Below are 12,256 nucleotides of genomic sequence, written 5' to 3'. Positions count from 1 at the left end.
GGTGCAGTTCCCTCTTTATGGCGACCGGGAGATGTTGTCGCCCCGTACACCACGCCAGTCCCCCTTGTCTCGTTTTATACCTTCTCTCTTTATCGCCTTATCACGAGAGACGTCTTCCAGCTCTCCCTCCATTTTTCTCTCTTTTTCTCTCTCTCTCTCTGTTGAGCTGTGCAACAAGACACTGCTACGACTGATAACATTTATTACAAGACCTGGTCTTCTATACTCGCCTACTACGCTTGTGTATCTTTGCGGCGGACAAAGCGAGAAAAGAAATTCCCTCGCTTGATGACGAAGTGGCGGCTGATCGGCGAACGCATCAGCGCGACGTCATTTCGCGCCTTTGTCCAATTCTTTATTTCTTGACCTTCGTATATTTCTCGGTTTTATTATCGCCGGCGTAAAATGTTTCAGATATTATATTGGGAGAGAGAGAGAGAGAGAAATATTTCTATATAAAACATTATTACATCTGTTATATTTTAGTGTTATTTTCGCTTTTGTTTGATGAAATATTGCATATATAATGCAATTGCATCTTTTTATAATTACTTCATAATATATGATAATTGTCGACAGATCAGTCTTCTTTTCCAAAGAAAAACAAATACTGAGTTGGATAATAATTTAACCATTAGATTGATATTTGACAAAATCTGAAAAAAATAATTTAACATTTCTCAAAAAGGATATTTATTAAGCGTGAAAAAAAATCTCAATATCAGTAACATGCGAGAAAGTCGATCGGGCATCTCCAAAGCACCACGATTACACACTCCGGATATTTCGCCGTCTCCCCCGCTCCCGTCCGCAATTGTCTTCGGAGGTATCAATGGACCGGACGCATCGGGCTGACCGCCGACGGAAGGCGGATAGGTCAGAAAGGCGACTGCGGCAACGACGGCGGTGATAATCCGCGCGACAAACGCACCCACACTTGGCGGCCGTCGTCGCTTCGCGCGCTCGACCGGGAGAGGAACAGAAAGAGGGTGAGAAAGTGAGAAAGATAGAGAGAAGGAAAGAAAGCGGAGAGGAGATAGGAGCCTCTCTCCACCTGTTGCACGACCCCGCGTATCCGTTCTGGACCGCCATATCGACGCGGCGGCCAATCGCGGCCGCACCGAAATAGTGGGAGCCTCGGTGCCGCGTCCGATTGGTTTGATGCCGCGTTCTTCCCCACGTCCCACGGGAGCCGAGCAGACCGGCAGAAGCCCCGTCCCGCGGGTTCTTGCCCCAGACGCTCCGTACTCCGCGAAGTTCCTGAGGGATCCATCGCAGTCCTGTCAGTGCACCAAAAGGACTCGCGCCCGGCAGACCAAGCCCTCGCCCGAACACGCCTCTGAATTCTCCCGAAGAAGCCGCCGAAGAATAACGTCACTGTGAAAAATTGAAAAGATCCTTTGAAAAAGGCGCAAGATGTTTGTTGACTCATCGTGAAATTCTTCGAGGATCGCATCAGGAGCCCGCGGTCCTTCGTGCAAAAGAATTCAGTGATCAATAGACGATGGCATGATTATTTTCAAGACAAATCTGACGATTGAAAGACTCAAAATTTCTGTCCGGAACAGTTGATGATTGTTTTAAGACGTTCGTCAGATTTTTGAGAGCACCTTGAGCGTTCTGAAAATGCACGATTGTTTTGGGAAACGCTCGCCACCTGGTCCGTCGTTCGGGAAGACTTTAAGGACGTTTCCGTCGCTCGCGAACGTGACGCAAAGACCTATTTGTTGATTGAAACATTTAGTCTGTCTTCGCAGGATATTATTGAACGTCGAAATAAACGAAATCATCTGGAAAAGAGCAACTTCAATTATCGTAAAGGATTTTCAACTGCGTTTCGTCAATTTCGTGCAGTGAATGTGAATCAATTTGGAAAGTTGAGAAGAAAGGATCTAATTGATGGAAAATCAACTAGAATCGTCGATTAACACGATAAAAATACTCAACAATTTGCCGAAGAAACTTTCGAAAGGTGCTATTAAAGGGAACAATTGAGATCAACAGGATTTTGTAAGTCTCTCAGGACTAAGGATAAAACATATCTGAAGTACTATCGTTGCTAAAAATATTTTTAAGGTCGCTGAGAAAGATCGAAGTCAACAATATGCAATCTACGGAAATTTATTTTATACACATAAAATAGAAACGAGCCGTCAATCAATTTGTCAATCAGAAATGTCGTGTACTCGCGAGGGAAACAATTGAATCGAGCAGAGCGAGACCGGAAGAGAGCGACTCATGGAGATGTCTTCCAAGAGCCTGCATAACGAGCACATTAAGCGGCCGATGAACGCCTTCATGGTGTGGTCGCGTGGTCAGCGTCGTAAAATGGCACAGGAGAACCCGAAGATGCACAATTCGGAGATCTCGAAGCGACTTGGCGCTGAGTGGAAGCTGCTGAGCGAGAGTGAGAAGCGCCCTTTCATCGACGAGGCAAAAAGATTGAGGTGAGAAATATGTCAAAATATTGAATGAAACACACAGTGTTCCGTCAACAAAAAGAGATTATTCTTTATCAAATTACCAAATCTTTATATTGCGTACGTAACTTTTCAGAAATCTATTTCTGTGTAATGCACGTATTTTTCTTACATATTTTTGAAAAAGATCAACTGATTTTTCTATCGACTCGAATATACTGATTCACATATTTCTTTGAAACTTATCGCATTTTAATCTTTGGTTTATTTTTTTCAAAATAAACAATTTCAATTTAGAAGGAATTTTTTTAAGGAAGAAGTGTGTGTTTTTAAACAATATATATACTTAAAAAACGAGAAATAATTATGGAACATTACATAGATAAGATAAAGCACTTTCAAAAACACTATTTAAGCTTATTCTGGACAATATATAATATTATCTTCTCTAAATATTATTTTACTTCATTCCTGCGTGTTTCAAAATATCTATTTAGTTTTTTCACACTATAGTCAAACTATAATTTTTATCTTCTCAAACAGAATATTTATTCTTTTAGAAGATAAAAATTATAGTTTATTTATTCAGATTAGACACTTGATTTCTGTTATTTACCAATATATTTATTCTCAACGTATTTGATTTCTTTTTATGTATTTAGACATAAATATAAGAATACAATTTTCTGACATCTAAAATGCGCAAATAATATAATAACATAAAACTAACAAAGAATAAACATTTGCTCATACATCTGCCATGTCGTAAAATTTTATTAGCTTTGATCAAAAAATAGTTTTGTTTAGGACTTCTAGGATTTATCATTCATATCATTTCTAGGATTATCAAATCATGACAAATAAAGATATCTGTGTAGCCAAACAATACTATATAGTATTTAAAACTTCTCTAAAAATATCCACAACGATAAAATATACTAGCTAAATCCACCGCGTTTAATTAAAATTAAATTGCAATAAAATAACAATTATCTCTTATTTACACGTAAGAAAAAGATGGAATAAAACTGTTATATATTAGTTTATAAAATGATAAACAAACAGAAATAAATAAAATAATAAACGCTGTACTTTCGCTCTAGCTTGTTCTGTTAAATAGAATTTTATTACAATATGGCCATCGAGTTTTCTTTCAAATACACGATCTGTTAATATTTCTGTTATGAAAGAAAGTCGGCGGTACTAATCGCTCTTTAGTCGCGAATATTCCAGCGAAATGATTGCGCTGATCGGTGGGGTCCGTATCAGCGGAGCTCGTATAGGGATCGAAAACGGCGGGAAAGCGTGTCACGCGATCGTCTCGTACTTCATAATACAGTACATTGTTGTCGAGAAGCTTAGGGGCGTGCTGCGTTAAGCCCGGACTGAAATAGGGTGAGACGGGACCGGTATTTATAGGGCGAGGAGAAAGGGGGGGGGAGGAGGAGAAACGTGCTCTTTATTACCGACCCTGAATATTTAATCACTGTTATGAGTTTATTTAGCTCGCCAAGGCGACCGCGCTGATTTTTCAAGCTCCGCGCGCGCCCTTAAAAGGGCCCACCCCGAAAGGGGTCCCGCAATCTCTCGCGAAAGAGCCTTCCTCTCGAGTCCTTCCTCGTAAACGTCTTGTAATTTTGTAAGCCTTATTTAAGTAAAACATTTTGCAATCTCGCAAACGCAATCTCGTCAGGAGGCGCGTATTAATTTCACGATAATGATGAGGGCATGTAATGATCGTTTTACTGAAATCTTAAAAATTATTTTAATATTGCAAGAAATATTGTTTCGACTATAACTAAATGAATTTTAAGGCAAAATATTATTCGATGTTTAATAACGATTATCTTTGTTATATTGAAATAAAGTGATTTTAATTAATCAGTTACAACACATTTTCAATGAATATAATACTATTTATATTTCATAAAGTTTTTTATAAGAATTAAATTGAACGAATTATTATTTATTAAGTCGTGAATTTGTTTCACTAATTAAATATTAATTATCAATATTATTCTTACGTAAAAATACGTCGTTTTATGTATTCGGCTGCTTCATCTCACTCTCTTGATTTGATATATATTTTGTTTTAAATGCGCTTGCTAGGTGCCTTTTTGTTTTTAAGAAAAATAATGGCGATCGATTTGAATAACGGATCAATATCTGAAATAAAAATCGTAGTTAAAGGACGAGATGGGGAATAGATTTGTGCGCAAGGTGCGTGCAGATTAAATTTGAGAACGATCCCTCGTCCTCTCTCTCTCTTTCGCTTTTCGATCTCGTCCCGGGGAACAAGATTTAAACTGATTCCGCGCTCTCTAACCCCGTGCCCGCGTTGCAAAATATCCCGACCTCGATTTACATTCCATCCCGTCGGGGAAAAAGGGAGGAAATAGAAGAAAGCGAGGCAGCCGGGGCGAGAATGTTTCGCGATGCCGCTGATATTTTCGGCGAAACCGCGACTACGTCTACATCGTCTTAGCTCATTCGTAAGTAAATCGCGGAAGATGTAATCTTTTGGATCGGCGCAATCGCATCGATGAACGATCGTTATCAATCATTATTGTCACGATCTAGCTTTGGAAAAATATCAGATTTATTTGCTTCGATTACCAGACATTTTATACGTTTACTTTAATTTTTTCTTCGCAAAAATTTCTGCTAATTCTTTGCAACTTTTTCATATTTACTATGTATTATATATCGTCTTTTGTATTATTTTGCAATCTCAGCATTAGATATCGGGGGGCTATTAAACTTTCCATCCGTTTTCTCTCACTTTACTTTACTCGCAAGAGCGTTAACAAAAGCGCAAACAAAAAGCCGTATTTTTCCATCGAAAATTTCCAGAAAATAAAGAAAATGAGGAAGGCCGCGGGAGGGGCGGGGGGTGGGCGAGAATGCGAAGGGATAAGGGGGGGAGGGTGTGTATGGGCAATTCGAGGGAAATTTCGACGCGGACGTGTAACGGCGAATCCGCTTTTCTGGCGGATGGCAGCGACGTCGACGACGCGGAGGGTGGCGGCCGTAAAATAAAAGGGGGGAAACGGAAGTGCGGCCGTGGGGTGGAGGACGCAGGGGGGGAGGGGGATAAAGTCGTTCCCTTGGAGCGGCGTCGTCGGGTAGGAGCGGGTTCCCTTGGACCCGCGCGCCGTCACTGGCCCGACGTAATCTGTCCGTTCGTTCACGGCGACTCACAATGTGGCCCCCGAGATAACAAATAAAGCCCCATTGTCGCAATTGTGTGGATTTAAAAGGATTTGCCCGGCTTCTCCACACCCCCGCCGCCGCCGTCGCCGCCACCACCGTCCGCGCTCAACGATTCCTCTTTCTCTCTCTCTCTCTCTCTCTCTCTTTCTCTCGCGCCTATCTTCCGTCCTCGTCTCTCGCCTCCCTCCTGTCCCCCCTCTACATACCGTTCCAACCCCCCGGCGTATTCCGCAGCCTCTTCCCGATTTCTCGCCCCTCCCGTCGCGGTAAAACGCGGCTTTTTACCCTCTCTCATGTTGCATATGAACATTCCTTTGATATCGCGGCGAACGGGAAATCTGTTAATGCGAACGTTAAATAATCCCGGTTTAATCAACCGAACGGATTTTGCAATTGACTACGCGCATTATGAGGAAAGTGACATATTAGGAGCTTGCAACACATCGGATCGTTCAAAACAAATAAAGAAATTAATTAAAGGCATCGCTCGTAAACTCGACATCAATAAACGATTCTGAACACGGCATGTACTGTTTCGTTATTATTCATAAAAGAATATAACTAAAAATTAAACACAGACAGGTGCAAGCGATCAAAAGTAAACTTATTCGTTTTTTAAATAGAAAGAGGAAACTTTAGATTTAAGAATACAGTTGAACATAACAAGATAATTAATCGTTCTAGAAAAAGGCTTTCCCGACAAAAACAATATGTAAAGAGTGAGAAAAAGGGAAATATATCATTGAAACTCTTCCGAAATAAACTTTCGCAATGAAACGCAATTAAGTGTCGGGGCTCGTCTCCGCGCGGAATAACGCGGCCGCGCTTCCGGTTGCGCGGGCGTCACGGCCCACAATCGTAACTAATTGTTATTGTTCCTTGTCACGACGCGCGCGGCGAGAGAGAGCGCGTACAGCTTATGTCACCATCGAGGGGTGATATAGCGCGTTGTTTATCGGCCGCTAGGTAGGCGACATCGGACGGAGCGGAGCCGGCGGGACAAGCGCGGGCGGCCGGGGAGGTTGAAATTGTAAAGATTACGGCCGATGTTTATGCATTTATGCTGAGTTATTGTCGGCAGGGCTTTACCGATGTTTATGCTGATTTACGCTTTGTGCTATCTGCCGGGACACATTGTCCCGGGAATTATTATTCCGTGATCGCGGCGGCGCTCCGCCGTCCACGCCTTCCCCGCCTTCCCTCTTCTGCTCCCGCTTTCCGCAGCGTAGCCCCTTGAAATTTCGAATTTCGTGCGCGTCTCGGAAAAGTCTTCATCCGCGTTTTCCCTGCATACAATTAAAAATTCAAAAAATTAGATTATAGATTTAGAAAAATTTTAATATCTCTTCGCTGAGATTAAATTGGAAAATTACATTATCAATGTGTAGATTTTAAAAGAATTCTCTTGTAATTGTTCCATTATTTTATCGTTGCGGTAAAATGACCGAAAACTTAGCGCGTAGAAGACTGTACATTATCAAATAGGAAAAAAGTTGATTTTTGGATAATATTTCGAGATTTTATTTATTTAAAATCAATAAAAATAATACTAATAGTGAAACAAATTCGAATATTGCGAAATATTTCATGACGGCGCGGAATAAGCGTGTTACGTTATCATTCTTCGCGCTTCTGACTGGCATTGTCCTGGTGGTTTCCGGCGAAATTCTTCGCGACACACTCGTCGTTAGGAAAAAAACGCGATACCTACATATCTCCCCGCAGTTTTCTCTTTTTCTCCCTCTCTTTCTCTCTCTCTTTCTCTCATCTCTCTTTTTTTTTTATCTACACGAGGTGAGGCATAAATAAGCACTGCGTTTGTGCGCCTCTTGGGTACATAATGGAGTATTATGTGTCGGAGATACCGCCTTTTCCCTCCCTCCGACGTTGCGTCGCGCAAACGGGGAGGTGTGTGTACAAGATACTTACCGCAAATATCTATGCTGCCCCGTATCAGAAACCCGGGAAGGCGATAATACATTCCATTGTATGTAGGGACGGCGAGAGCACAGTTTACAAAAATTGTGGAGAGCCGTTTACTTGTGCGATAATCGATACGTTGCGGTGCAACGTAAACATGATAAAAGGAGAGGCGTAGGATAGACCAGCTTCATATTCAACGTACGGAAATGCGCGGAGTGTCCCGAAAGAAACGCACGATAAAACTCAATTTTTGTGATACTTGTAGTTCGCGTGTAATTAATATTATAAATTTTGTTTATATACCCTTAATGTTAATTTTGCTAAATCTTTATTTTGAATCGCTTATATTTTTAATTGAATTACATTTAGGATATAAAACAATTTTCAGACTAAAAGAATTGGAGTAGAAACAGCGTTTTAAGAATGAAATAATGGCAAATATATAATTAAACAAAAACTTAATTAAATGATATAGTATAAAAATATATGCAATTTTCGACTGACATTTTTAGGCTGTTCTTAAAACGTGCAAAACTCATTAAATTAGTAATGATACAGTTCTCACTTAAAATTTAACGACTCTTGCCGTCACGCAATGGTTGCGGGATTATGTTATAAACCCATGCAGGCTAAACTACCGCGTTCCCAGTTGTGAAACTATTCAATTAAGCCGCCCCCCGAAATGCGCGTGGAACCCTTCACGGTCTTCCCCTTTACTGACGTATAACGACGGATTCAACGGCGTATTTGCAATAACGACGAACATCAACGAATTCGCATCGAGTGATAAAAATGGGCAGAACAAAGTTAAAAAGACAAATTTTTAATCATTGCTGAAGAAAAAACACTTTCTTCTTCATTAACACAGAAAAGATTTCTTGATTTTTGTTTCACGAATAATTCTCGCTTATGATAAATTATGTATCTTTAAATACAAAATATAATATCTTCATAAAAATATTGTTATATCAATTAATAATCATCTAACTATGATCATAAATAAAAAAATGAAGGAATTATTTAAAGAATTAAAAAAAATCTGTTTCTCGACTTTCTCTCATATTAATTAATATTAGAATAATAATAAATCGCCATAAATTATCATAGTAATGATTATTACCAAAAGAAGAAAGATATTACACTATACACTACTTTCACTATCAACAACATAACAACAATGACACTAACAATACCATAGCATCGCACACAAGAAATTCTTATTTAAATTATGTCACGGGAGACTGTTACAAGGCAACAATCCACCTTTCAGAGCTCTTCACATGAAAGAGCATCCGGACTACAAGTACCGGCCGCGTCGGAAGCCGAAGTCCCTGGTGAAGAAGGAGAACAAATTCGGCTTCTCGATATCGCCGCTGCTATCGGCCGGCGACAGCCTGGCCAATCTGCCACGCGGTCTTCTGCCGCCGCTTGCACCGCCCACGCATCACCCGCTGCTACAGCACGAGGACCTAAAGATCCCGCGTTTCTTCCCGCCGTTTCCGTACCCGCTCTACCCGCTCCAGCACAAGCTGGGCGACGACTTCAACGGCGGCAAGCTTGCGGCCGATCTGGCCCTGCAGGCTCTTTACGGCAGCGGCACTTTCTATCCGAGCCACCAGACGATGGCCTGGCCGACGGGTCTGTCGACGGCCACGGCTTGCCTGCAGCCTAATTGCAGCTGTCCAAGCCCGCCTAAGGAACCCAAAAGACCCTTTCCACCGTCCAAAATGGACGATCCGCCGTTCCCGAGCCCGGCTCGCGCCGACGACGACGCCGTCGTCGCGGAACGCGAGGAGTCTCGTTACCGGAAACTCGACGAGGACGGCTTTCCCGCTAGTCTGGAGAGGCATCATCATCATCATCATCATCATCAGGAAGATCGCTCCCAGGATCGCTTCTCTTCGTCCTCGTCCTCGTCGCCGCCCACGGAGCAACCCGCGGAGAAACTGTCAGCGACGACAACGACGACATCCGCGTCATCCGCGAGTGGCCGCGTCGACAGCGCCTTTTCCGTTCAAAGTTTGACGAGTAACTCGAGCTCGAGCGGCTCGAACTCGGGCTCGCAGCGCGGGCACGTTATATGAAGGCCGCTTCCGGTTCTCCCGGACCTGAACTTCCGGGGGAGCCTGGTGCCGGCCGCGTGGCCGGCCGCCGATTGGTGGCGGGTCGCCCCGATGCTCTCGCCGATCCCGCAGACGACGGTCGCCGGCCTCAGTGCCAGCGTCGTCAAGGAGGACGTCGTCCACTTTCAGGACGAGCAGCAGCGAAGCGCGACCGCGGTGTCCAGATCACCGAGGAGCGGCGTACACATCGCCAACGTGCAGTGATTCGATCGAAACGATCGTAATTCTACTTCCGGATGATCGCTCGGGTGTCTTGCGATCGCAAGAACGGGCCACAGTGTCGCGCAGCTCGAAAGGACAGGACAGCCGTTTTTGTAGCCATCCTTGAACTGATAAAAAATCGCGCGTATAATTGAAGCGCTCGCCCACGCGAGAGCGCTTAGGTTCGAGAAAAAGGCCGCAATCGGGAAATAACTTGGCGACCGGCGAACGAAAACGGGAGATCGATAACTCGGCCCCGAAATCCCACAAAGGGCGGCGCAAAGGGTCCTCTCGACCGGATCGTGCACGCGAAGCTGGATGCTAGAGGAGTCCAATTTTGATGAGATAACCAAACCCTCTCTCGCATGCCACATATTACGGGCGGGCGCCGGGGGTGGACACGCGGGGGGAAGGGGGGGGAAAAAATCTCTTCTGGCAGAGGCAAATCTCTTCTTTGGGACGCGGCCGTGCGAAATAAGCCAAACGTTCTGAATGCTAACGTAGAGAGACGCGTATCCTCCCGCGTCGACGGCGCGGTTTCGTTGTATCTCGCGCGCGCGGCGCCGCGCCGGCTTTCGCGAACGAGAGAGCGGCGGGCGAAGGCATCGATACGACGGGCGAATTGGAAGACGCGTGGCTGACTGAGTGGCTGCAAGCAGCCGGAAACTACTCCCTTTTTTTTCTAATATTGCGGGAAAAAGACATTTCCGAAGGTTGCCGAATGCATTTCGCTCTATTTCGCTTTCGAGTTGATCAGAATTCCGAATAACGAACGAGATTGAGTTTCATTTCTCCTTCGCAAAATGTTCCTTGCAAAATGTTGAGACTCATTTGTTTCATTGTGTATTTCGACACTTTATTTATTGAAATTAACATAAGATTAACGCATCACAATCTGTTTATACGCGGTCTCGTTTTGTTGCGATTATTGTTGACTGTTGAGGGCGAATGTTATCGCTCGTTCGTCGAGAAAAAGATCCGCTGACTTCTCTTTCTTGTAGAAATTTTTGCAAAGTATCTCTAACGACCGTAGCGAACACTGATGCGAGTTCCTTAGCGTATACCCTAACGGGAGTAAGATACGAGTAAACGTAAAACATATCTAACGCATAGAAACATATCCTCTCTCTTTCTCTCTCCCTCTCTCTCTCTCTCTCTCTCTCTTTCTCTCCCTCTCTCACTTTCTTTCTCTCCCCAGTACTTCGCGGACATAGCGACGGTTAATTCGAGCAATTCGAAATCAGGATAACGCGTATGCGTTGATCCTCGCCTCGACGATTGCGACACTATTGTTAATTACTGCTGTAATATAATGCAACGTTTGTAAATAAATCTCAATCCGAATTAAGAAAATACATATATCGTCCTCTCGCCTTTCCTCACATTTTTTCCAAGAGAATATAATTATTTAGTAGCTTAGCAGATTATTGCTCGACGTAACATTTTATTCCAGCAGACGTCGAATTGCGACACAAAATGAAACTATAAAATATAAAACGTTATGAAATCTGAAAATATATTTTGATGTACTGCAATAAGATCCCATGCTTTCCTTACTTCTTAGAATCAAAGACTTTTCAATTCATTGTCGAGCTGGAACAAAATGCTAAATTCATTACCGAATGCAAAGTGTGTAGATTATTTAGTCCCGGCTTATTGCGGGATTAATATCGTGTGCGAGTGAATGCGAGCGTGCGCTCTGCGCTACCCTCGAAGTTCTTAGGAAAGTCGAGAAATTAATCGGAGGGGGTGCGACGACGAGGAGAATCTCGAGGGCAAGGTGAAGTTTCCTCTTCGCTCTCCCTCTGCCCCGCCGCCGACCGAGTCCCCGACTCGTCGTGTTTTATTTCTGATAGCGACGCCTCCGTCGCAGCCGCGGGGACATTATCGCCACCGCGAAGGACCCTTTCTTCCCCCATAAAGGCAATCATGCTTTCTCCGCGGTGAGATAACGGCGAGAATGGCGGCTGGGAGACGTTTCCACCGTGCCGGCACGTTCTCTTCCCGCCCCCTTAACAATCAGTGAAATTTTACCGCGCTTGCGATCGATTTCGTGAAATTCGAAACGGTTTGAGTCAAAAAATCAACAGATCCGTAAATTCTTAAAGTAATACAGGATAAAAGATCCACTGTAGTTTAGCTTCAAAAATATACATTTAATCTGAAATTGATAGAAAAAAAACAGAGAAAAATATCTTTTTTTTCTATCGAAAGAGTTGAAATATTTCATCAGAATCAAGAAAAATATATTCAGATAATAAAATAACCATTGTATCAGTTTAGCTTCAAAGATCGTATCCCTAATTTGAAATAGATAGGAAAAAGAGAAAAGAGAATCTTTAGTTCTTATTAAAGGCATTAAAATATTTTAGAGTC

At 43.1% G+C, this 12,256-nt stretch overlaps 1 protein-coding gene across 1 annotated transcript; it reads left to right on the top strand.

Moving 5' to 3' along the window:
- Positions 1–287: 287 nt before the first annotated feature.
- Positions 288–10,281, top strand: LOC105673766 (uncharacterized). The gene is made up of 2 exons (XM_012369629.2): positions 288–2,447; positions 8,827–10,281. Exons 1-2 carry the CDS (start codon positions 2,239–2,241, stop codon positions 9,638–9,640), a joined length of 1,023 nt encoding a protein of 340 aa, XP_012225052.1. The 5' UTR covers positions 288–2,238; the 3' UTR covers positions 9,641–10,281.
- Positions 10,282–12,256: the final 1,975 nt, after the last annotated feature.

Source organism: Linepithema humile, chromosome 8 (assembly GCF_040581485.1).
Source record: "Linepithema humile isolate Giens D197 chromosome 8, Lhum_UNIL_v1.0, whole genome shotgun sequence".
Classification (NCBI taxonomy): Eukaryota; Metazoa; Arthropoda; class Insecta; order Hymenoptera; family Formicidae; genus Linepithema; species Linepithema humile.
Note: the sequence above shows the minus strand (reverse complement) of the source record. Positions and strands in the feature narration are given on the sequence as shown.